The sequence below is a fragment of the Lepus europaeus genome, chromosome 7 (assembly GCF_033115175.1).
Source record: "Lepus europaeus isolate LE1 chromosome 7, mLepTim1.pri, whole genome shotgun sequence".
Taxonomy (NCBI): Eukaryota; Metazoa; Chordata; class Mammalia; order Lagomorpha; family Leporidae; genus Lepus; species Lepus europaeus.
In genome coordinates, this window is record NC_084833.1 from 90,621,047 (window position 1) to 90,648,273 (window position 27,227).

The 27,227-nt window shown below is 42.8% G+C and overlaps 1 protein-coding gene across 12 annotated transcripts in view; it reads left to right on the forward strand.

Moving 5' to 3' along the window:
* Positions 1-13,396: 13,396 nt before the first annotated feature.
* YAP1 (Yes1 associated transcriptional regulator) overlaps positions 13,397-27,227 on the forward strand; it is a 147,989-nt gene continuing 134,158 nt past the window's right edge. For all 12 annotated transcript variants that reach the window (XM_062196918.1, XM_062196922.1, XM_062196920.1 and 9 more), the window contains exons 1-2: positions 13,397-13,732; positions 16,709-16,962. In XM_062196918.1, the coding sequence (XP_062052902.1) occupies positions 13,412-13,732; positions 16,709-16,962 (575 nt within the window). In that variant the 5' untranslated portion in view covers positions 13,397-13,411. The remainder of the gene's footprint in view (positions 13,733-16,708; positions 16,963-27,227) is intronic.

Below are 27,227 nucleotides of genomic sequence, written 5' to 3' on the forward strand. Positions count from 1 at the left end.
AACAAGGGGCTGGCACTGTGGTAGATAAGTTTAAACTGCTGCCTACAGCATTGGCATCCCATATAGGTCTGGCAGCTCCACTTCCAATCCAGCTCCATGCTAATATGCCTGGGAAAGCAGAGGAAGATGGCCCAAGTGTTTGGGCCCCTTGCACCCACATGGGAAACCAGAAGTTCCTGGCTCCTGGCTTCAGCCTGGCCTAGGCCTGGAGGTTGTGGCCGTTTGGGTTGTGAACCAGCTGATGAGAGATCTTTCTGTCTCTCCCTGTCTCTCTGTAACTCTGACTTTCAAATCAATCAAAAAAAAAAATCCCTCAACAAAATTCCCAGTTTATTACATTAGTTCAGATGGAGTGCTATACCCATGCAATTGAATAGAATAATACAAAGATTTCCCTTGTAAATTTGTCCATTTTCCCTTACTTGTGACATTTTTGTAAAAATGTAGTATGGTATGATTAATAGAACAGTTACATAGATAAATATCCACCTTTCTTTTTGTAAGGTTTATTTATTTATGTATTTGAATAGAAGAGTGACAGAGAGGGAGAGAGAGAATCTTCCATCTGCTGGTTCACTCCCCAAATGGTCACAATAGCCAGGACTGGGCCAGGGGGAAGCCAGGAGCCTGGAACTCCATACAGGTCTGCCACAAGGGTGGCTGAAACCCAAGTACTTGAGTCATTCCTCTGCTGCCTTCTCAGACACATTAGCAAGAAGCTGGATAGGGAGTGAAGCCTCTGGGACCCAAACCAGGGCTCCAGTGTGGACTGCTGGTATCCCAGGCTGTTTCACCTGCTGCACCAGAACACTGGCCACCGTAAATATTACATTCTGGTTCAGATTTCTTTAGTTTTAATTGTATTCATTTGTGTATGTGTGTGTGTTGTATTAAGAACTGTACAATTTCATTACCTGTGTTAGTTTCCCTGTCCACTACGTCGTCAAGGTAACGAACCAGTTCTAAAACCACAAGGATCCCATGGTGTTGCCATTGTCTAACCACACCCATCTTCTTCTTGTCCTTCAAATTTTCATAAAGAAGGCTCTGCTTCCAAGACATTTCCCTCCTCCTCTATCTAGAAGTAACAAATATCCTGAAATAGATGGGCATGCCTCTCCCGTGTATTCTATACTTTCACTGCATATGCATGTTTCATGAACAATTCTGTGAATGAACATGTTTCCAAGGTTTTTAATTTTACATAAATGCAGACACTTTATTCAAAGCTTTTGCCAGTTTTTTTTATTCAACAGCATTTTTTCAAATGTACATATTTTGATTTCTGTAGTTCTTGTTCACCCATTTTAACTGGGTGGTTTTACCATATTCATCCATACCCCTGATGTTAGACATTTTGATTGTCTGAACAATGCAAAAATGAGTATCCTTGTACATGTCTTCCTCAGAAATATTCTCTAGGCTTTCACCTTGTGGCACTGCTGGGTTGTAGGATGCATTTAATCTTATTAGATACTGAAAAATTGCTCTCTAAATATTTATACTGATTTATGCTCCCTCCAATGGTGGAAGAATTCCTATTTCACCACTTTCTGCCCAACATTTAGCACATGTCAAATCTGTGACATTTTTGACCTATTGAATGTGAAATGGTATTGCTTCTGACTACTTTATAAGGTAAAGCATTAATTGGCATATTTGGTATGTTTAGTATGTTTGTTAGATTTGTTTAGTATGTTTGTTGGTTATGGTGGGCAACTTCTCTATTCTCTACTTCTCTCATTTTTTAAGTTTTTTTATTAATTTAAATAAAACAGATTTTATTCATTCCAAAGGTATGGTTCCAAGAAGACTACTTCTCTAATTTTTAAAAAGGGGGAGAAAGGAGAAAATGATAGCTGAAAACAGAAGAACACAGGAAACAATGAAAGGCTGGGAAGTGTGCTGTCCCTTACAGTGAAGCACTAAAAGCCGCACTCAGTGTCACTTAAGCACTGTCCTAGCTGGTAAACTCTAGTGGCTGCTATACCTGACACCCTTACCAGAAGTCTTCAATCTCCTGACTTGGCACACATGTCAAAGATCATTGGGATAAGCAGGCTAAACTGCATTTAAATAAGTAAATAAGGTTGAAACTTCACATTCCTACATATGTTACCCCTTCTCTCTCTCTCTCTCTCTCTCTCTCTCTCTCTCTCTCTCTCCTCTCTTCTCTCTCTCTTTCTCTCATAAAAAGAAAAAAAAAACCTGGACTTTAGGAAGCACTAAGAATCTGCACATTATATTCTGTTTATTATTATTATTATTATTATTAGAAAGTTATGTGGAGAGGGCTGGCGCCGTGGCTCAGTAGGTTAATCTTCCACCTGTGGCACCTGCATCCCATATGGGTGCTGGGTTCTAGTCCCGGCTGCTCCTCTTCCAGTACAGCTCTCTGCTGTGGCCTGGGAAGGCAGTGGAGGATGGCCCAAGTGCTTGGGCCCTGTACCGCATGGGAGACCAGGAGGAAGCACCTGGCTCCTGGCTTCGGATTGGCGCCACGCCAGCCATATCAGCCATTTGGGGGGTGAACCAATGGAAGGAAGACCTTTCTCTCTGTCTCTCTCTCTCTCACTAACTCTGTCAAATAAAAAAAAATAAGAAAGTTATGTGGGGAAATAAGAAAGAGGAAATCATCTAGAATAATATAAATTTTATTCAAGCAAATTTTTGATCAACTGACACCTTTTATTCCCTTAACATACTTATTGTAAAATAAAATACTATGTTTAAAAATACCTTCTTAATAAATATAAGTTCAATGGGGCCAGCATCGTGGCTTAATGGATTAAGCTGCTGCTTGCAGTGTCAGCATCCCATATGGATGCCAGTTCAAGTCCCAGCTGCTCCTCTTCCGATCCAGGTACTTGCTAATGTGCCTGGGAAAGCAGCAGAAGACTTCCCAAGTACTTGAAACCCTACACCAACATGGGAAACCAGGATGGAGTTCCTGCATTTGGGGAGTGAGCCAGCAGATGGAAGATAACTCACTCACTCTCGCTCTCTGTCTCTACTTCTTTTGCTGTAATTCTGCCTCTCAAATCTTTTAATAAAATAAAATAATTGTAATCTCAAACATACCACTGAATTCTTAGGAAATCAATAATTATGACCCATAATGAAAAGCCTCTTTGAGAAGGGAGTTGAGGAGTGGGGGTCTTTAAAAATAAAAGACAAGGGGGCTTGGTTGTAGCCCAGTGGATTAAGCCACTCCCTGCATTGTCAGCATCCTATATCAGAGTGCCAGTTTAAATCCTGGCTGCTCCACTTAATCCAACTCCACACTAATGTGCCTGGGAAAGCAATGGGTGATGACCTAGGTGTTCAGGCCCCTGCTACTCATCTGGGAAACCAGGATGGAGTTCCTGGCTCTGGCTTCAACCTGTTCCAGACTGTGTTGTGTGGCCATTTGGTGAGTGAATCAGTAGATGGAAGATATCTCTTACATGTGCACATGTACTCTCACTCTGCCTTTCAAATATATAATTTTTTTAAAAAAAGAAAAGAGAAACACTGCAGGTGTTTGTTCTAGCATTTAAGACACTTGCATGCCATATCAGAGTACCTGGGTTCAATACCTGACTCCAGCTTTTTTAATTTTTAGTTTTTAAGATTTATTTTATTTCTTTGAAAGGCAGAGTTACAGAAAGAGGGAGAGACAGAGAGACAGAGAGAGAGAGATAACTTCCCTCTGCTGGCTTACTCCCCCAAATGGCTGCCATGGCCACAGCTGGGCCAGACTGAAGCCAGGAGCCTGGAACTCCATTCTGGTCTCCCACTTGGGTGCAGGGGCCCAAGCACTGCACATTAGACAGTTGGACAGTTGAACAGCCAGAACCTACTGTGCCATGATGCTGGACCTAGCTCCAGTTTTTTGTTTTGTTTTGTTTGACAGGCAGAGTTAGACAGTGAGAGAGAGAGAGGCAAAGAGAAAAGTCTTCCTTCGGTTGGTTCACCCCCCAAGTGGCCGCTACAGCTGGCGCTGCGCCAATCGAAAGCCAGGAGCCAGGTGCTTCCTCCTGGTCTCCCATGCGGGTGCAGGGCCCAAGCACTTGGGCCATCCCCCACTGCCTTCCCGGGCCTCAGCAGAAAGCTGGACTGGAAGAGGAGCAACCAGGACAGAACCAGCGCCCCACCCTGGACTAGAACCCAGGGTGCCAGCGCTGCAGGCGGAGGATTAGCCTGGTGAGCCACAGTGCCGGCCTAGCTCCAGTTCTTCACTCCAGCTTCCAGCTAATGCAGACCCTGGGAGGCAGCAGTGATGGTTCAAATAATTTGTTTCCTGCTAATCATGTGAGAGGCCTGGGATGAGTTCCTAGATCCTGACTTCAGCCTAGTCCAGTCTGTTGTAGGCATTTGGAGAGTGAATAGGAGATGGGAGCTCTTTGACTCTCAAAACCAAATATTGTTGCTTAAAAAAAAAAAAAAAAAAAAAAGAAAGCCATGAATTACTTTAGAGGGGGAAAGAATAATAGGTAGACAGTCTTCTACAGATCAAGGAGAGAGGTCCTAGAAGAAACCAACTTTGTGTACACCGTGATCTCTGACTTCTAGCCTCCAAGACAAGAAAATACATTTCTAGTGTTTAAGCCCTGTCAGTGGTCCTTTATTATGACAACCTTAAAAAAGTAATATTTGGAGGGAAATGGATGTATTCCAGATGTGCTTTTCAACTTGAAACTGATGCTAACTGCTAATGGATTGAATTGGGGAAATCAAGGATGGCTCTCAGGACCCAGTTTTTGATCTTTTAGAACAGATATACTCAAAATATTCAAAAATCTTATGAAATAAAAAGGCAACAGTTTATTGAAGTCTTTGAAATCCAGAAAGAAAATGGGAATTAAATAAAAAAGAAAAATGTATTGGGATGTCTTAAGAAAAGTCTAATTATCATGCCAATGAAAGTCACTATTAACTTTGACATAGTTGATTTTAGAGTACAAAACATAGTCAAGGTCTACTACAGTTTTGGGCAAGAAAGGATAGCAATGACTCTTGAGGGAAATGGCCTTAGAATCATAGAAGACTGATGGGAGCAGGAAAGGCTGGCTGGAACCTGGGAGAACAGCCAGGAACTGACTGCAGAAATTGAAGTGTGAGATGAGAAGTCTCTGATGTCCCAGGGAAGGACAAAGGGACTGGAGACATTTCAGTAACGCACACACACTGACATAACTAGAGTCCAGAAGGGAAAATGTGGCCAAAACCCCTGTCAGCTTCCATATAGGCTGCAATCCTACCTAGGATAGTTTTCTTCTTAAAACTTTCTTGGGAGAGCAGGTATGGCGGGAAGAATCACTATATTCCTAAAATTTTACTTACAAAATGCATGAAGTCTATATTCCTTAAACAAAAGGTTTCTTTGGGGGAAAAATAAATAAAAAAGTAAATAATTTTTAAGAACTTTCTTGATGTCAGAATTCATGCTTAACACAAATGTACTGTATGTAAACTTAATAAATGCTTATATATTACATTTTGTCTTTTTTAAAGGTAGAAGCATAGGTAGGCTATCTGTAGACCAGGTACTGGGAGCTCTGGCTGCACCATGGAAGAGTTGTATGGCTTTGGGCAAGGTATTTAACCAAGCACTGTCTGATAGAAATTTCTGCAATGAGAAGATTGTTCTATATTAGTGACCACACATGTGACTATTGAATACTTGAAATCTGGCTAGTGTGACTAAGAAAATGAATTTTTAATGTATCTGTTCTAAAATGATGTTATTCTAGTTCAGCAAAATGAATTCATGCACATATTATAAGAGTTCAACCTTGGGAGTGGACACATGGCACACTGGTTAAATCACTGCTTAGGAAACTCTCACCTATATCAGAATGCCTGATTTGAGTCCTAGCTGCTCCACTTCTGATCCAACTTCCTGTTAATGTACAACCTGCAAGGCAGCATGTAATGTTTCAAGTACTTAGAAGTATCCTCCTTGGAAGCCAGGATCCTGGGGCTCCATCTGAGTCCTTCATATTGGCAGCAGGGATCCAAGCACTTGGACCATCTTCTGCTGCTTTCTCAGATACATTAGCAGGGAATTGTGCTGGAAGTGGAGCTACTGGGACTTGAACCAGCACTCCAACGTGGGATGCCAGTGTTGCAAGTGGTGGCTTAGCCCACTGTCCCACACTGCCAGCCCTGAAACAGGAGGTATTGTAAGTTGCTACCAATGCCTGAAGTGCTTTTAAAAAGGTTTCATCCTAATTTCATCCATTGCATGCTGGATAAAGAAAACAGACGCTGAAGAGTGTAATCATCCGGCAAGGTTGTCAAAGACACGAGTGAGCAAATCATGAGGAAGAGAAGGCAGGAGAGAGAGTTCTCCAGTTTGGACAGAAAGGGAGGCGGAGTCCCAGTAGTGGACCGCTACAATAGGAGAACTCACAGAGTGATGGATGCTGGAGGATTGCAAGGTTACCTCAATGGAATGAGACCAACACTGAATTCTGACAAGATACAGAGCTCCACAGGGCACAAAGTTGCTACACCTGTTTATTTCACCTTTTTTCCCTAGGAATTCTCAAGTTGAATCTTCAGGAACTGAGGTAACCTATATCTCTTGTAGCATGAAAACTCCTAAAAGGTGGTGTGTTACTCAGTAATTTTTTCCTAAGCATCTTATATGGAACAAAATAGTTTTGTTTTGTTATAGTTTCAGTCTGGCTTCCCAGAGATTAAACCGGCTTTGTCCTTAATATATATATATATATATATATTTTTTTTTTTGACAGGCAGAGTGGATAGTGAGAGAGAGAGAGAGAGAAAGGTCTTCCTTTTGCCGTTGGTTCACCCTCCAATGGCCGCTGCGGACAGCGCATCGCGCTGATCCGAAGCCAGGAGCCAGGTGCTTCTCCTGGTCTCCCATGCGGGTGCAGGGCCCAAGCACTTGGGCCATCCTCCACTGCCTTCCCGGGCCATAGCAGAGAGCTGGCCTGGAAGAGGGGCAACGGGGATAGAATCCGGAGCCCCAACCGGGACTAGAACCTGGTGTGCCGGCGCCACAAGGCGGAGGATTAGCCTGTTAAGCCACGGCGCTGGCCTGTGGCCTGTCCTTAATATTTAACACTAAGACTACATAGCTCTAAACAGTACAAAAAATTCTATTCCTTACATGCCAAGGTGCCTATCCTCCTTTATCCTTCTGCTTGCTTAAGTTTATTGGAAACTTCTTTTTGGTTTTCTGTGTTTTTTTTTAAAGATTTATTTATTTATTTGAAAGTCGGAGCTACAAAGAGAGAGGCAGAGGCAGAGAGAGAAAGAGAAGTCCTCCATCAGATGGTTCACTCCCCAACTGGCCGCAAGGGCCGGAGCTGCGCCGATCCAAAGCCAGGAGCCTCCTCCGGGTCTCCTACGTGGGTGCAGGGGCCCAAGGACCCAGGCCATCCTCCACTGCTTTTCCAGGCCATAGCAGAGAGCTGGATCGGAAGAGGAGCAGCCGGGACTAGAACTGGCGCCCATATGGAATGCCGGCGCTTCAGGCCAGGGCGTCAACCCACTGAGCCACAGAGCCGGCCCCTTGTGTTTTAAATTTTATTATTTTTAAGATTTCTTTTTTATTTATTTGAAAAAGATACACAGGGAGAGTAGGCGAAATCTACTATATGCTGGTTCACTCCCCAAATGGCCAGAGGTGGGCCAGGTCAAAGCCTGGAGCCCGAAACTCCATTTGGGTGTCCCAAGTAGGTGGCAGGGCCCAAGCACTTGAGCCATCACTACTGCTTCTCAGGTCTGCATAGCAGGAAGCTGGAGTCAGGAATCAGTGCTGGGAATCAAAGCCAGGCACTCCAGTGTGGCACGTGGGTGTCTTAACTGCTAGGCTACACATTAAAACAGCTGGGAAAGGATTACATTTAGTTTAGTAACTCCATTTAATGCACCTTGACGGTGTCTGGCACAAGGTTAACTGTAACTTTCATTCCATCAAAAACATTAGCAATTCCAGTAAATTCGTAAGCATTTAGTAAGTGTAAAAACTTGGGGGTATGCAATATAGAAACATCAGTCTGGTATGTGGACACTGAATTTCCAAATTAGAATCATGGCAGCATATTAGTTTGAAATTCATCTCACACCTCCACTTTCGGGCTCTGAGATTTCTTCCCACCTTCCTCTTCTCCTTTTCTACATTTATTGGCAACTATTATTAGTTAAGCATTGCTGGAATGCGTCTTTAGAGAAGAGAGACATTGCTGCAGAAGCACTCAGAGGTGCACTGGGGATACAGACAATCTGTAAACAGTTACTACAAAGTATAGTAAATGTCATGATGAAGACAATGGCCAGATTCTATGAGAGCCCAGGATATTTGCATACTTTGGGGTGCAGACCAGTGAGAAAGGGAGAGCCAAGGAGGACTTCCTGTTCGAGGGTACACCTGAAAGATTGAGGGGCAGGTGTTGTGTGTTAAGGAGCTACTTGAAATGTCTGCATTCCATATTGGAGTGCTGGTTCAAGTCCTGGCTACTCTGCTTCCAATCCAGCTTACTGCTGATACGTTTGGGAAGGTAATGGATGATGATCAAAGTACTTGCATCTCTGCTACCAATGTGAAAGATCCAGATAGAATTTCAGGCTCCTGACTTTGGCCTGACCCACCCTGGCTCTTGCAGGCATTTGGGGGAATGAACCAGCAGATGGAAAATCTCTTTCTCTTTCTTTTACTCTCCCTCTCTCTCTCTATCACTGAGCCTTTCAAATAAATAAATGTAAAAAGCATAAATAATAACATTAAAATTCAAAAAACAAAAGGAAAAACATGCCGAGCCTTCTTTAAAAAGAGATAGATGCTTTGGGAGGCTATGTGTATGGTGGAGGGAGAGGAGGATGGGGCAGAGTCCAGTTCTAGATGTGTTGAGTGGAAGAGAAAAAAAAAAAAGTGTGAAGAATTTAAGAATAAGGCACGTGGACTGCCCTTCCCAAAACTGTATCTGTGCAGGAAAGCCATATAAGGATGGGTACATATTTCTGTTGTTTTAGGGGAAGACTTTCAGGGCTTTTGCTCATGATGGGCTTTGTTCATGTCCGTATCTCTAAGCAGTTGGAGTTGATGACATTTTCTAATGGGTAACTCCAGAGTCCACAAGTTTGTGGTTAATTTTGGTGGAAGACAAGCATTCAAACCATAGCAAAAGTGAAAAGAGGAGTGAGTGATAGATTGCAGAGAAGGGAGAGGTTAATGATAAATGAGGTTGAGTGAGTAATAAGAAAGAATAAAATAGCTATTAAGAGAAGGCTTCAATGTAGCTTGATTTCACAACTGGCATATTTCTGGGTGAGAATAGGATGTAGTTGTAGGAGCACGTAGCCTAAGTGAAGTAGAGAGATGCATGTCCATTGTAGTGGAGAAGTTAAAGAATCTAAGACTAGTGGCTGAGATAGTGATCAGCCTGGACATGGAAAACAATGCAGGAAATGGTGTGTGAAGAGGTGCCTTAAATCGATAATTACTGCAAAAGAGGATCATGGAGGAACAGACCAAAGACTGAATATATGTTATTTTTATCCCTTTTCAATGGACTTCTTGAGTATATGATATTGGTTGAAATTTATAGATGAAGAATAGTAGGTTACAAAATCTTGGTTAATGTTTCAAAGGTGCTTACAGAACATAAAAATCACTGCCTTTCTAACACTTATCCATATAATTTTGGACTCAATTTAATGGCAGGTAGAACAATATCAAACAAAGCAACTCTGCTGTATCTTAAGCCTTTTAATTACAGTGTTCATAGTAGTAAATGCTCTAGCTATGGAACAGCTACCATCACAAACCCAGGATTCTAGTTTCTTTGGTTCTTAAAATTTGCCTTCAGTTGAAGTTAAAACTTTTTTTAAAAATTTATTTTATTTAAAAGACAGATAGAAGAGATATAGATGTAGACATAGATGGATAGATAGATAGGAGAATCTTCCATGTCTTGATTCACTCCTCAAATGCCCACAACACCTGAGGCTAGAGCTGGCTGAAGCCAGGAACCAAGAATTTAATCCAGGTATTCCATGAGGATGTCAGGGACCCAACTATTTGAGCCATTACCTGCTACCTCTGGGGGTCTGCCGTGGAGTTAGAACTTGAACCCAGGCACTTTGCTATGAGATGCAGGCCTCACAAGCAGCATTTGAACTACTCTGCCAAATGCCCATTCCCGGTAGAAGTTTTCCATAGTTTCTACCCAAAGGCTTTGTTTGTGTGGATTGGCTATTGCACGTGAGAGGAAGGGAGAGGCAGCAGGGTTCCTTGGGCTGTGCTTAGACAGGAGGGGCTGCTGCAAAGGAGAGGCCATGTCTCCACCTGTGGAGGAATCTGTGAACACGTGGCAACGAGGAAAGCTGACACTAATGCGGAACTCATCATATGTCAAAACCTGGCCCAAGTTCTTTATATCCATTGACTCATTTAATGCTTCTACAACATGAGGTAGTTAGTACCTTGATGCCAATATTAAAGATCAGGAAATAAATAACCAGTCCAATGTCTCACAGCTAAATGGTGGAACTGGCACCTGAACTGCGAAACTCTGTAACTCCAGAATCTGCAAGGTTTGCGCTTAAATGCACTTGACACTTGGGGGGTGACAGGGGACACTGAAGAAGCGGTCCTGGGTATCATTTACACTGCTTTCTTTCTTTGGTCAGGAAATTGGTTGGGGGGGGGGGGTGCAGAGCAGCTTATTAGTGTCTGAAGCCTATTACTCTGGCCCAGTCCCCCCACGCCAAATGGTACAGTTCCCTCCCCAGAGTGGTTCTGGGCATGTCCTGGCTGGAGGAAAAGATTATCTCCTTGCTCAGGAGCCTTTCCTTTGCTTAATCCTATTTATACCTCTGCTTCACTGGACTTACAGACAAAACCATAACACAAGAAGACAGATTTATTTAGAAAAGACTAGTGGACTTAAAATCAGAGATGTTGAACAACCTTGTGAATAAAAAATGTTCAACATTTAATGGGCAAATTGTATGATATGTGATTTACATCTCAAGTTGTTACAGAGTGTGTGGACTTAAACAGGTTTCACTGTTTTGAGTGGTTTCAAATGGACTTTTTTTTTTTTTAATATTTATTTATTTGAAAGAGTTACACAGAGAGAGAAGGAGAGGCAGAGAGAGGTCTTCCTTCTGCTGGTTCACTCCTCAATTGGCCGCAACGGCCAGAGCTACGCTAATCTGAAGCCAGGAACTTCTTCTAGGTCTCCCACGCTGGTACAGGGGCCCAAGGACTTGGGCCATCTTCTACTGCTTTCCCAGGCCATAGCAGAGAGATGGATCAGAAGTGGAGCAGCCAGGACTTGAACCTGCGCCCAAATGGGATGCCCACACTGCAGGTGGAAGCTTTACCCACTACGCCATAGCGCCGGCCCCATTAAATGGACTCTGTATATGTGACACTGCCAGGTGGAGAGTCAGGTGCCTGGTGCCACTCTCATGTGGTCCACCTTTGTACCCTTGGAGGCTGAAAGGTACAGAGGAATGCTTGTAACCCAAGTTAGGCTTCATGTTGTGTTGTTTCCAGTGACTGAGTTCCAAGTACTAAAAAAAGTTGTGATTTTTTTGTTTTTAAAGATTTATTTATTTGAAAAACAGATTTAGACAAGGAGGCAAAGACAGATCTTCCAAGGGTTGGTTCACTTCCGGAAGAGCTGCAATGGCTGGGGCTGGGCCAGGAGGAGCCACAGAGCTAAGATCTTCACCTAGCTCTCCTACATAGGTGCAGGGGTCCAAGTACTTGGGCCATCTTCTGCTGCTTTCCCAGGCACATTAGCAGGGAGCTGGATTGGAAGTGAAGCAGCCAGGAATCAAACTGGTGCTCATATTAGGAGGCCAATGTTGCAAACAGTGGCGTACCTGCTCTCTGTCACCACCACCCCCTTTAAAAAAACAAACATGTATTTGAAAGTTATGCGTGCGCGCGCACACACACACACACACACAGGAGGGAGGCGGGGAGGGACGCGCGCGGGGGGGGGGGGGGGAACACTTCCATTCAGAGGTTCACTCCTCAAATGGCCATAAAGGCCAGGGCTGAGCCAGGAGCTTCCTGGGGTCTCCCACGTGTTTGTCAGGGGCCCAAACACCTGGGCCACTTTCTGCTGCTTTCCCATGCCAGTAGCAAGGAGCAGGATCGGAAGTGGAGCAGCCAGAACCGGAACCAGCACCCATACAGGCGCCCTTGCTTTCAGGCTGGGGCCTTACCCGCTCTGCCGCAACCCCGGGCCTGATTTTTCACTCTTTGAAAAGCAGTACTTTTATTGCTTTTACTGTGAATTACATTCACAGACCTGGTCGCAAAGCTTTAACACAGTAAATCATTTACCCCTCTCAAGTGGCTTTGTGCATATTGGGGTAAGTGAAAAAGAAATCACAAAACCAAGTTACTATAAAAAGGAGGTACCTTTACTAAAATCGGTGCCTGTTAATGGCATCTATTTTTTAAGTCCCACCATCGGCACAGCGGCACTCCGCCGGGTGGTGGTGGTGGGGGGTGCAAATGGATTCACCTCTGCAGACTCGGCCTTGGCCGTGTGGCGTGTCCAGGCGAGCTGGACGAGCCTTTCCTGAGCACACGCCGGGAGAGGGCCGGGCAGCCGCGCGGGAGGACTTCCTGCGGCCAAGGGCGGCCGCCACCGCCGCAGAGTCCCAGCGCCGGCCCAGATCGGGCTCCGGGCTCTTGGTCGGACCGGCAGGCGCACCGCCGGCCCCGACGCGGGGCAGCGCAGGCCGAGGCCGGAGTGGGGCGGGGGGGAGCTGGTCACGTGCTCCGGCACAGGCGGCGGAGGCCGGAGTCTGCAGGAATGTGGTAACTTGCCGGGGAAAGTTTCCCTCGGCGGGCGGGCGGGCGGCCGGAGATTTAGTGCGGGCGGGCGCGCAGAGGAAGGAAGAGCTGGGAGGAGGCGGAGCCGGCGAGCGGCTCGGGCGGGCGGTTCTCTCAACTTTAGTTTTGGCGTCTGAGGCGAGTTTCCGTCTCAGTCGGGCGCAGCCGCCGCCGGGGAAAAGAAAGAGAGGAAGGAAGGAACAAGAAAAGGAAATAAAAGAGAAAGGGGGAGGGGAAAGGCAACTAGCTGTCCGGCGGCTCCGTCCAGGGAGCTGAAGGGGAAAAAAAAAAAAAAGTTCTGAGGCGCCGCAGGTCCGAGTTTCTGGCAGCCCCTCCCGAGGCGCCGCCGCCAGACCAGTGGAGCCCGGGCGCAGGGCGGGGGCGGAGGCGCCGGGGCGGGGGATGCGGGGCCACAGCGCAGCCCCCCGGCCCTGAGAGCGAGGACAGCGCCGCTCCCGCCGCGCAGCGCCGCCCGGCCCGCCGCTCTCGTCGCTTCTCCAGTCGCGGCCCGTGGAGCCGGGGCGTCCCGGCGGAGCCCTCGCCCGCCGCCTGGTCAGGGGGGTGCGCGTTGGGGGGGGGGAGGCCGAAGCCATGGATCCCGGGCAACAGCCGCCGCCTCAGCCGGCTCCCCAGGGCCAAGGGCAGCCGCCCGCACAGCCCCCCCAGGGGCAAGGCCCGCCGTCCGGGCCGGGGCAGCCGGCACCCCAAGCGTCCCAGGCGGCGCCCCAGGCCCCCCCCGCCGGGCACCAGATCGTGCACGTCCGGGGGGACTCGGAGACCGACCTGGAGGCGCTCTTCAACGCCGTCATGAACCCCAAGACGGCCAACGTGCCCCAGACCGTGCCCATGAGGCTCCGGAAGCTGCCCGACTCCTTCTTCAAGCCGCCGGAGCCCAAATCCCACTCCCGACAGGTAACCTCGCCTCGCCTCTGCCCCTGCCCCGTCGGGCTGGCCCCGGGGCCGGGGGGGCGCTCGGGAGCCGCGGCCGCCCGCTCTGCCCAGGGGAGGGGGTTCCGGGAGCCGGGCGGGCGTGGGGGGTCTCCGCCCGCCGGGCCGTGGCTCCCGGCTTCTCGCTCCCGTCGGAGTCCGCGGCCGAGATTTGTGTTTCCCTTGGGAGTTAGTCTCTGCGGTGCAGCCCCGGGGGGCGTGCTCCCCCCCCCTTCTTCCTTTCTTTCTTTCTTCCCAGGACTCCCGGGAGGTTGGCGGGAGTGGCGGGGAGGTGGGGAGGCAGGAAGGGGGTGGGGAGCCGGCCGGGCCGCGGTGGGCTTGCACAATGCGCGCGCCGCCGCGCTCCGCACCTTCGCTCGCGCGGCGGCCGGGGGGAGGGGGCGCTCTGGCATGTGCGTGGGGGGAGTCGCCCGCGGCCGCCGGGTTGGGGAAGTGGAGTCCCGAGCCCCCTTTTCCCTCGGGGCCTCTCGATCCACTTGGGGCTCCTGGGGAGTTAAATAATTGTTCTCTTGTTTTCTAGTGTTGATTAGGGGTGGGGGTTGAAGCAGTCCTTTTCGGTTTCTTGCTCTTTCTCCACCTCCTCCCGCTCTCTCTGCCCTCCACAGCCCCCCACCCCCCACCCCAAGCATTTATTTTCCTCGCGGCCCAGGCTCTTTCAGAACTCTCTGGCTGCCCCTGCCCAGACTTTCCTGGAAGTTGTTTATGAGTTCCTTCACCCCTGCGCCTGCCTTGCGCCTTGGAACTCGGGCAGGCTCGCTCTTATCAAACTTAGGAGATTCACGTGCTGCTTTCCCAATTGCAGACTATTATTTACAGTCTGCTGAAATGCTTTGAAATTAGCCACATCTGTACGTTGCGCAGGAACTGAGTTGCGCTTCACAGTACCGAGGGTTTAACACACAAGCCTTTGATAATACACTGCAGGTTGACTCATAGGCCGAGTCCTGCCTACTTCAACTGTGATTAAAAGTTAATGTTTGGGAAGCGATGACTAATTCTAGGATCGCCATTGCTTCTTAATTCTTATTGAGGATATGAACATGGCTGCTTTTTCACGTACACAACGTTCGATTATTTTGCCCGCTTGATTCATCATGGAAGTGAAAACGCTTATTAAGAACGTGTTAACATTCCGATAGGTCCCAGCAGATTGGTTTCGTGTAGGATTCTCCCTGCACCCCTGCACCCCCGCCCCCGTCTGTCTCTTTCTTTCAGAACTTGCTTCAGGCTAAACTTCAGCATAGGAAGTTTGCCCAAACGTTAATTGGTTTTCCAAATACTGCGATGTAGTTAGCCCACTCGGGCTGTAACTTGAGTGGAAAGAAGAGTTACCGCCCCCACTCCCATTCCCCCTCCTATTTGCAGGCCTTTTGTATTTTCTCGTTGTGCAACCAGGAGGTTTGGGAACTCGGAAAAGCTCACTTAACCTGATGGCAAAAACCAGGGTTAAGGAGGAGGGAGGAAAAACGTTTTAGTTGCTTGCTTAAACGCTTCAATTCGTAAGAAGTAGAAATTAGGTATGCTCTTCCCTTTCCCTGGAAGTAGGCTTCTGGAATCATTATGGGTGGATGAATGGCCACACAGCTATGCTGCTGGTTACTATGACTTGAAAGTATAATACACATAGGAGATGAAACGCTCCAATTTGTGGCATCTATAAACCAAAAAGAATAACAACTTTATAAAGTGTCCATATTTTTTAGTAAACAGTTACACATGAATTTATGTCCAGCAGTTTATAGATACGTAGTATTCACAATTTACTATGGTTTTATTTTTAATTTTCTTAAGTTGTGCCTTTTGTTTCTACTGATTTCCTGACTCAAACTTAATCTGAAAATTCAGCAGTACAGACATTAAGGCATAAATGACTGCTGATTTCTTCTACCTCCCCAACTTTTCCTGTATGCATTTAGGAAATTCTGACTTTAATAATCAGACCCTAATTCTAATCAAGGAATTTAAAAAAACTGTACTCGATTATGAATAGTATGAATCTGCTTTTAAGTACTATTATCCAGAAATTGTTGACTATAAGTAATTCTATATTTTGTGTATACCAGTGTGTGTATATATATGTGTATATCCAGTTTTTCTATCCTGAAAAAAGTTCTTTTACAAATAAGGAAACCAAGGCTCTTAAGATATTTGCTCAGGGTTATGCTAGCCAGCTTGGACTGGAACTCAGAACTTAAGGTCTGAGTGCAGAATTTTTTCCTGCTTTTACGTGGTTGTAAGTATTTGCGCAATTTCTCAAGTTATTTCATAATTGAACTGATAACATTTATCTTCTAGGTACATAGATATAGTTCATTTCTCATTCCATTCATTAGATGGCTTTTAAGAACATTGAGGCATTCTGAATCTTTTGCATTTATTAAAAGTTGTATAACTTGTGATAATTGCTTTATTGATGGCTTTTGTTCATAGTAAGAACAAAGATGACAAGGGCTTGTTTTTCCTAGGACTTGGCCTAGGTGAAAAAACATTTAAAACTTAGTGAAACAGTTTTGTGGTTATTCTTTGAGTTGTGTTTGTACCTGGAATATATTAGAACTTGGAAACACATTCACATTGCTTTGACCTTTTAAACGTTTTAGAAGTTATTATTTAAGGAATATTTCTTATATTCTGTATTAATTGTTTCTAAAAGAATTAGAAGGTTTCTGGTACACGTGTGGTAGGTAGGAGTTTGTTTCGATGGACTGCTTATCAATAAAATGACCAATGTTTATAGAAGTGCATATATAAAATTGTATTGATTAAAAGGATTCATTTGAAAACCTCTGCTCCTCAGTGTCAAATACTAAATGCTGAAATTTGCCTTTGGCACTTAGATGTTTGGTTGCAGTGGAATTCTGTCTTAACAGTTAGAAGGGGCAGGGGCTGGAAAAAGATTCTTTTTTTTTTTTTTAATTTTCTTCTTGATATTCCCCATAGGCCAGTACTGATGCAGGCACTGCAGGAGCCCTGACACCACAGCATGTTCGAGCTCATTCCTCTCCAGCTTCCCTGCAGCTGGGAGCCGTTTCTCCTGGGACACTGACCCCCACTGGAGTAGTCTCTGGCCCAGCAGCTACACCCACAACTCAACAACATCTTCAACAGTCATCTTTTGAGATACCTGACGATGTTCCTCTGCCAGCAGGCTGGGAGATGGCAAAGACGTCTTCTGGTCAGAGATACTTCTTAAAGTAAGTGGGAGTAATGTGGGAGATAGTTATGCATTGGAAAATACAGTAAAGTGGTATCAGAATAGACCACTTAGTTTTGTATTTTATTTAATATTAACATTAAAAGCTCAGTTCTATCTTCCAAGGTTTTTTTTTTTTTGGTCTGATTTGGCATCAAAATACCAACTATTTAAATGCCCACCCCCATTTTTTTAAACACTGTGGATACTATTTTGAAAGCTTGATTCATTCTCAGTTTAGAGCCTTTTTATAGTCCTCTTTGTGGCAGTTTGGATATTCTCATTTTGAGTTTCTACCAAACCTGTTAGCCATCCAAAAACCAAGAATACCATGAAAATTTTCATAAATTTGGAGAATTATAAGATTAGTGAAATACACACAGTGCCACTTACATATTTTAAATTATTTTATTGGTGGAAAATAACTCCAAAATGGTGCTTCTTTGAGTGCTTAATTTTGCAATATTTTAAATTATGAAATATCAGATATTTAGCTGTGGTTTGGTATGATGTATCAATTTTTCCCTCAAGATGTATAGAGAAATATTTTAAGCTTTAACGTACAATCAGCAAACTTCTTTTCAAACTATCAGCTCTTCAAAACACAATCTCTTTCCTCTGGGAAAGTCGAAACAAGGTTTTGGTTTTTTATCAGCTTTTTTATCTTTACTAAAATTGCATAAAGCTGAAAAGACACACATGGAATTTTAACCTCTATCATTCTGAAGTTATAGATAAGACCTTATTTTTATCTGACTTGTTTGGATCTTGTATACAAAATGTTATCTAAAGCTAATTAATTATAAACTGAAATTAATATTTGTAAAAAAATTCTTTTTAAATATTTAAAATCAAGTTGAGAGAATTAAGTGAAAACAGTCCAAATTTTGATTCAGATCTTTCTTGACAATCGAAGGCAAATGGAACATTCATTTATAGATAATACAATTAATGATACTGTTTTGTTGTGTGTTAATGTGTTTTACCTTGAAAGTCTTTTTGGGGTAGGTTGTTACTTTGTAATGTAAGTAGAAAGTTTTGTGACAGGCTTATTTAGGAGGAGAATAGAGGAAAAGGCTTGATCTTGAAAAGTTTCTACTGATTTTTGCCTCTTTCTGCAAGTTTTTCTTTAAAAATTCTTTTTCTGGTGTCCTGGTATCCATTTCAAAGGGTCAGGTTTCCACCAGAACAATGAGAGGCCTGAGACTGGAAAGTACACACAAGTCTGGCAGACTCTTCTGCATGAGCAGGATCATTTGTTCTCAAGCAGACATCCAAAGTAAATGATTGAAAGAGCTGCTAGCTGTGAGGGATGTGTCTTCAAGAGGAAAGGAGTGGAAACAAACCAGGTTGTTAAGAAAAAGAAAGGCTGTACTTTTTTGAACCTCTCCCTGCTGGGTCACATGCTGACCTGGGAGATTTTAAACAGCTTAATAGCCTGCTTGCCTTCTGTCTTTGGTTGATGCTGTGGTGAAAAGTATAAGGTTAAAAAGCAACATTATGTTTTGCTTAGTCTCTTGTAATAATTGCTTGTAGGTGGTTTCTACTTGGATTTTCGTTATTTCGAGTGAATATTTTTTTGAGGTTGGTTGCCATGTATTTTATGGGTAGCGTTTTTGCACACTTGAAATGATTTGCACAATGGATTTTCCCTCGAGAAGAAAAGTTTCTCTTAAAGGTATTGATATATGAATATGGATGAAGAGTCTATATTGTCCATCATCACTGTGGAGTGGACATGTAAGGAAGGTAAACCAGGCCAGAACGAGAATTTTGTCGTAAGAGGAAAGATGGGAGTGGAGAAGAGGTTCTTGGAAAAGAAGAAGCTGGGGGAGAGGAGAGTTAAGACATGATTGTCCTTTCATTATTTTTAGAGGGTCTCTCCTGTGGAACTAAGGATAAGGTTATTGTATGATAAGAAACATGAGGAGTTTTGGAAGAATTTTCTCATATCAGGCTTTTCAGAAATAGATGTTTTCCATGAGAAGTAATTCTTGGTCAACAAAAGTAGGTAAAATCATGGATTAGTTGGTGCATGTCAGCAGTTGTACAGAGATCCCCTTAACATTGAATGTGGAAAATGGGTGTTGTGGGTGTTTAAAATTTCATACTCTTCTAAAGATAACTGCTTTATGAACGTTATACAATTTGAAAAAATATGAAACAAGATTAGTTCACCTCCAGCTTTCAGCTACATCCATGATATTTTTGTGGGCTGTACAGTTGTCATAAATTACTTATTTTTGTGTACTTAACAGATATGTGAGATTAGTATCTTTCCTGTGAGTCAAAGATGATAATAAACTAAGCTTTTGGTGTCAGGTTACTATTGTTAAAGTTCATTTTTTATCTGTGTTTTGATGCTTTAAAATTAGACCCTATTTGCAGTCACTCCTTATATATTTTCCTATTGTTGCTAGCTAGATGTAGGATGAACATTTAAACAGATTGCATACTTTACACTCATCAACAGGGGAAAGTTATGTAATACTGTATACACTCTTTTAAATATCTTTGGGATTAACTTTTAAGTTACAAAATGTATAATTTATTGAGATTTATACTTGACACAGAGTTCTCTGAAGTAAATGATCCAGGCATGGAAGGTGATGTAATTTGAGAGAAAACCTACTAATGTTGACTTTTGAAATAACTGTTATCTTGTGACTATTGATAAATGAGTTTTTGAAGTCACTTGACCATCTTCTAGTTTCAAGGTGGCATATTTACTGGAGAATTATAGGCGGGCAGTCGTTGGTGTTTTTAAAGCCCTTCCTAAGTTTGTGCGGTCTTTGGGAGAAGACTTATCTTGGGAAATGATATGGTGGAAATATGGTTCTTGTTACATTTATCAATGACATGTATTCATGCTCTGGAATGATGATGAAGTATATCAGAAAGGTGTAGTCATTTAGATGCCACTGAATTTCCATTAAATTTACCATTTGAAACTAATTTCTTCAGCATGGCACATTGAACTTTAGGAATGTATTCTCTTTACAACCCTCAGAATTATTGCCTTCTTTGGTTGTCTTAACACAGTTTTCCTACAGGAAATAGTTCTTCAAGTAGTTGGTCAACAACTTCCTATTTCTTTATAAGCTGCTGAATAACTTCCTGAATTAGTATTCTATAATATCTCTGGTTACAAGGAGTGTTTTACTTCTCCGATTTATTGCATTGAATCTGATGCCTTGTAACTGTTATCTGTACAGAGAACTTCTTAGCATGTAACATACCATGTAAGACTTTATAATTTGATTTAAGGAATGTAATTCAGTGATTTTTGAAAGTTTGTAGTTTTGTATTAATGTTCTGTTAGTAATTTTTAAAAGATAGTTTTGTTTCATTTCCATTATTTATCATTTGCTGAATCACTGGCTATAGTGTTTTTAGTCCTTGAGGATTCAAGGTTTCTTGTGGTTTTGTTTTGCTTTGATTAGAAGTTATATTGGTTCCGTTAAATGTTATCTCGATCTGTAGTTTGAGAAGGTACTGTTTTCAGAGATTCTTGATACTGCACAGCACATAACTTAGTCATGTTGCAATATTAAATTAATTTACCTTGTAGATATTATTGATCACCATAAAACAGTAGTTTGTTTTTCTTCTTCATGCTATTTTAGAAATTATTATTAACTCCCCTAATAAAAGTTACCTGAGAAATGTACCAAGGAAAAGAGAATTAATCTGTTTCTTGTTTTAAATTGATCTTCTCCTCCCACTGGCCCAAAAGAATATAAACACATACAGTGTATATTGTTACCTTAATAAGATTAGAGGTTTCAAAAGGGAACAGTTTTGTAAAGAATAAGCCTATGCTGGTTTTTTTTTTTTTTTTAACTATATCAAGCAAGGGTAACCAAAATGATTTCCCTTTAAAAATGAAGAGCTTCTAATTCTGTCAACATATATTGATTAAGTAGCAAGTGCATGCGTGCCTGTACACACACACACACACACACAGAGTAATGACTAAACAGTTCAAATTAGAATCACAAAGTATTTCCCTATCTGAGGGGAGGGCCAGTCTCTACCTGTTTGTCTTGCTGTTGAGGCTGAGTGGAGAGACGAAAGTAGGCCCCCAGCTCTCAGAAAAAGTGCTTGCTTCTGCTCAGTGGGTGGCCATACCCTGGGGAAGAATGGCCTGCAGTGCCTCAGTTAAGGAGAAGAACTGCAAAGGGACTGAATTCAACAGTGGCAAAATAAAAACAGCCGAATGATAGTGGAAGTGACAAAGCAAATGGAACATAAAGTTCAAATTATTCCCTGAGAAAAAAGAGTATTTTTAGTGTGAACTAAGAAAAATAGGTGTTAAATACAGTAAACTCAATTGACTTCAAGTAGTAGGCTAATTTTCTTTGGAATATAACATTTAAAAATACTCCTCCCCTGAAAGTCTTTCAAGTTAAGCATTTAAAAAAACTTGGTAGTAGTCAAATACTTAAAGCTTTGAAACTTCAAAATAAGCTCTTCTTATGAAGCTTATTTTAGAGTAGAGCATTATATTTTACCTTGTAGTTGAAAAACCTGTAAATAAACTACCTAGAATAGTAATGCTGTCAGGACTACATTGTCCTGTACCTTAAGGCTTTTGAGGAGAAGCAAACTTGAAACCTAACCTTTTAGTTGCCAGCATGTATATTGAAGTTTAGGCTTAGGGCAAATCAGTTGTTAAGATTTAAGGTTATTCAAACTTAATTTGCTGCCTTCTTTAATAGTGTAATTTATCCATTAATTATGGCTTGAAAGTTTAATACTAGCTGAGTAGCATCGTATAAAGGGAGGTCTTAAAAGAGTTGTTTGATTTTATAGCTGTGGTTACTAAGTGATGCAGTTCTTACAAAAGGGGCTTCTGATTCTAGGATTAATCAGAGTTTCAAGCCATGAAAGGGGCATTGCTGTTTTTATGAAGAAGAATTGCTTCATGGTTCTGGTTGCTCAAGTACTGTAGCACTGAGTTTCCTGGGAACAAGTACTGCCATCGTGGAGGCACTTTTTATTTATGTAGTGCTTGACCCCTTCTAAAAGCAAACAAAGAAGTTTGGTATAAATCACAACAGTCCTTTTTACCCCCCCTTAATATTCTAGACAAGGAAAACTGGTTAGTTTAATCCTCATTTGGCTCTTATCATGCAAAGAATCATAATTTTTTATCAAGTGATAAGCAGTTGTTCCTTTGAATTATGTTGCAAATTAGCAAAGTAAAGCAGATGAGAGTATCTATTAGAATATGAGGTTTTCTTCCCATCAAGTAGTTTCAGTGCTTTGTCATTAGTGATATTACTTCCTCTTTTTTTTTTTTTTTTTAAGATTTATTTATTTATTTGAAAGAGTTACACAGAGAGAGAAGAAGCAGAGAGAGAGAGGTCTTCTTCCGCTGGTTCACTCTCCAGTTGGTAGCAACAGCTGGAGCTGTGCCAATCCAAAGCTAGGAGTCAGGAGCTTCTTCCGGGTCTCCCAAGTGGGTGCAGGGGCCCACGGACTTGGTCCGTCTTCTGTTGCTTTCCCAGGCTGGATCGGAAGAGGAGCAGCTGGGACTTGAACGGGCTCCCATATAGGATGCCGGCACTGCAGGCAGCGGCTTTACCTGCTACACCACAGCGCCGGCCCCCATCTTTTTTTTTTTTTTTTTTTAATATGCTTCTTTTTTTGTGGAATAATGTTCATCACATTTATTAGATTCTTCTGAGTCTTGATTTGGGAATGTATGGGAGGGCATTTCATTAAAAGCCCCTTCTTGGGGCCGGCATTGTGCTTAGCAGATTAAGCCACCACCTTTTGATGCCAGCCTACCAGATGAGTACCTGTTCAAGTCCCAGATATTCTGTTTCTGATCCAGCTCCCTGCTAGTGTGCCTGGGAAAGCAGCAGCGGGTGGCCCAAGTGCCTAGGCCCTTGCATCTATGTGGGAGACCTGGAAGAAACTCCTGGCTTTGTTGCAGCCATTTGAAGAGTAAACTAGTGGATGGAAGATTCTCTCTCTCTCTCTCTCTTTTTCTGGCAACTGCTTATTTAAATCAAGTTTTTGTTTAAAGTAAGGGCTTTATTTGAACGATAGTATGTTTAGAGGTGGGTGCTTTTTGATTGCATGTTTGAAAATCTGTTGTAGACTAATTGGGGTCTAGAATAAAGACTTTTTTTTAGAGAGTGCTACTTAGTGCATTGACAAAGTCATACATAGACTAGAAAGTTGTTCCATTTCAATTTCTTGCATATCCTGAATTGACTGTAGTGTGGAGCAGGCTTTTTGGGAAGAAAGTAAACCTTGCCATGTAGGAGTTGGGGTAAGATGTGGTTTTTTAATCTCTGTACAAGGCATGGATATGGGATTCTTTTGTTTGTATTTATAAGAATGTCCAACCTCAGTGTTCCCCTTTCATATACCTAATTTTGTAGATTTCTTTTAATTTCTTTTTCTTATAATAGTAACACTTGTTCATTACAATCAGGAAACTCAGGAAAGATGAAAGCATCTGACCTCATGTATGAACTTAGTTTAAGGTTATGATTTTAGGAAAGTAACATATATATTGATTTTAAAAAAATTGTACCATAAAGTTGGTAAAGAAAAAGCAGTAATTCACTTTTACATATGGATTGTTTTCCCCAGAGGCAAACAGTTTTCTCTCATTTTAGGTGCTTTCTTTCTCTCCTGGTTCTTTACAAAATTCCAGTTTATGAAATGTGTTACATTGACTCTTGAATTTTCTTTGCTTTTCAAAATCTCTCTTTCCTTGGACAGGCATTTGGCATAGTCATTAAGATGGTGTTTGGGACACCCTTATCCCATATGGGATACCTGGATTTGAGTTTTGGCTCCGCTCTTCATTCCATCATACCGCTAATGCTTACCCAGGGAAGGAGCAGCTGATAGCTAGAGTAGTTCGAGAGATCTGGATTGAATTAACAGCTTTGGCCTGGCCCAGCCTCATCTATTGGGGGCATTTTGGGAATCAGTGGGTAGGAGAGCTTTTTCTGTTTCTTTCTGCACTTCAAATGAACAAATACATCTTTAAAGAAACCACTTTATTTTTTTCATTTTGTTTATTTGAAAGGCAGAGTTTTGGAGAGACAGGTCTTCCATCTGCTGGTTCATTCCCCAAAAGCCATGATGAATAGGGCTGGACTGGCCAAGTGCAGGGGCCTAGAACTCCCCCCGACATGGGTGGCCATCTCCTACGAGGGTGACCGGGATCTAGTCACTCGGCCATCTTCAGTTGATTTCCCAAGCACATTAGCAGGGAGCTGGATTGGAGGTGGAACAGCTGGGACTTGAACTGGCGCTCATGTGAGATACTAGCATAAGGTGGTGGCTTAACTTCCTGCACTACAATGCCAGCCCCCTCCCAAAGTAAAACTTTTCCTTTCCTTAATTTCTCCAGCATAGTTGCTAATTTTAAACATATAATTAATATATTAAATATATAAGATTTTATATAGTACATAAGATATATAATATATAAATATATAAAATATGTAAATATATATCTTATGTACTTATTTATAACATGACTATAATTTGTTTTTACATTAGTATCACTGGGTTTGCCTGTAGCTAAATGATATAATACACTACAATTTTGTGAATAACTTTTGTGTTTTCTTGGAATTACTGATTGCTTTGTGTTTTCAGTTGTATTTCTGATACTTTTCTGCTCCTTTTGGATGTGTCCCTGAAAGTTCTTTGTTTTCCCTGCTCTGGGCTAGACTTGTTGTATCATGTTGTTGGCTCTCATCCTCGGAGGGTTCTTGCTTTACTATACTTGGTTGGATACCCTGTTTTTCTGTTTCTTGATTTATTCACTCTTAGAGTTTACTTATCCCCCAGAAATTTGCTGAGAAAAAAAGGGTACATTGGGAGGTAACTATGTTGAGATTTCTTGTGTCTCTAATTTTCTTTATCTGTTAACATTTAATGGACAGTTTGTAGAATTCAAAATTAAGTTGTTTTTCCTTGGAATTTTGAAGGAATTGCTCCATTTTATTCTAACTTCTAGTTTTCCTACCACATATTTAAACTCACTTTGCTTCCCTTGGGGATTTTGATATCTTTGGGAGATTAAACTTAAAATTCAAGGTAGAGTGTATAGTCTGGAAACTCTGACTTTAATCGTGTATTTGTTTAAGGCAGAGAGAGAGAGAGAGAGAGAGAGAGAGAGAGAGAACAAACAAGTGAGTGAGCTAGATCCATATTTCCCATCCTCTGGTTTACTCCTAAATGCCTGCAACAACCAGGTCTGGGCCTGGTTGAAGCTGGAAACCAGGAACTCAATCTGGATCTCCCACATAGGTTACAGGAACCCAACTACTTGAACCATCACCTGCTCCCTCGCAGGGTGCACATTATCTGGAAGCTGGAATTAAGAGCAGAGCTAGGCAATGAACTTAGGTACTTCTAAAAGGAATGCGGGCATTCCAAGTGGAGTTTCAACTGCTGTGCCAAACTATTGCCCTGTGAATCATGCTGCTTAAAGTGCAGTTCTCTAAACTGTCCGTGAGTTCTGGAAAATATTTCTTGTTCCTAGACACTTTCTTCCTTTCTTTTCTCTTTTTCTGAAATTCTTGCTAGTCAAATAAGTTTTTAATTTTTCTTATTTAACCTCCTGTTTTCCTTTACTTGGGCTTTTTTTAATGCTTTCTGGGAGATTTCAAAAATTTTTTTAAGATTTATTTATTTGTTTGAAAGAGTTAGGGAGAGACAGAGAAAGGGATCTTCCATCCACTCACTCATTCACTCCCCAAATGGCTGCAATGGATGGGGATGGACCTGGTGGAAGCCAGGAGCTTCATCAAGGTTTTCCATGTGAGGGCAGGACTTTTCCCATGCTATTAGACGGAGTTGGATTGGGAGTAGCTGGCACATGAACCAGCACCTATAAGGGATGCCGGCGTTGCAGTCACCTGTAACGTCACAGTCCCGGCTTTAAGATCCCAATCTTGGCCGGCGCCACGGCTCACTAGGCTAATCCTCTGCCTTGCAGCGCCGGCACACCGGGTTCTAGTCCCGGTCGGGGAGCCGGATTCTGTCCCGGTTGCCCCTTTTCCAGGCCAGCTCTCTGCTGTGGCCTGGGAAGGCAGTGGAGGATGGCCCAAGTCCTTGGGCCCTGCACCCGCATGGGAGACCAGGAGAAGCACCTGGCTCCTGCCATCGGATCAGCGCGTTGCACCGGCCGCAGTGCGCCAGCCGCGGCAGCCATTGGAGGGTGAACCAATGGCTAAAGGAAGACCTTTCTCTCTGTCTCTCTCACTGTCCACTCTGCCTGTGGGGGAAAAAAAAAAAAAAAATCCCAATCTTTTTGCAGTTGATTTTTTTTTTTTTTGAAAACTATTATTAATTTCCCGTGTCTCTTTTCTGAGCTCATTTTTCGTTGTTCATAATAACATGCTGTTCTTAGTTCATGGGTATAGTAATGTAATATTTCTTGGAGGATATTATACTTGGTGCTTCATATCTGGTATCTTCATTATCTAAGTTAGTATCACTGGAGAGCACTACAACATGGACCAGGCCCCTGAACTTGTAGGAACCCTAAATGCCAGTGTTGCAGGCAGCAGTTTAACCCCTTGCATCCAATACCAGCCTCTTAATAATTTTTTAAAAAGTTGTATGGAAGCTGAATTTTTGTGAGTTCAATTTATAATTATTAGACTAAATATAAAGTTGCCAGTTCTCTAAGCCCAAAACTATTAGCAATTTTGTATGATTTGACTTATAATACCACTTTTTTTCTAAATCTTTAAGTAAATGCTTATATTTGAAAAGGATTACAGAGAGAGAGAATCAAGATCTTCCATCTGCCGATTGACTCCAGTATGGCTGCAATGACTGGGGCTGGGCCAGGCTGAAGCCAGGAACTTCATCTTGGTTTCTCATGTGGGTGCAGGGGCCCAAGCATTTGGATCATCTTCTGCTATTTCTCAAGGCACATTAGCAGAGAGCTGCATTGGAAGTAGAGCAGCCAGAACTTGAACTGGTACACAAATGGGATGCTGACACTGAAGACCATGCCCTGACCTGGTGCACCACAGTGCTGGCCCTACTAGCTTATGTTTTTATGTGTTTTACTTTTTTTTTACAGGGAAGAACTCTATTTTAACCTTGGGCAATGTATGAGTTTGGTTTCCAGGGTTTTGTTCTGAAACAGTGTTGAAGGGGCAGAGAAACCAGAAATCTAATTTCTGTTCTTATATATGGTAGTGGAGATATTTGTATTTTTTAAAAAAGATTTATTTATTTGAAAGGCAGAGTTAGAGAGAGAGAGAG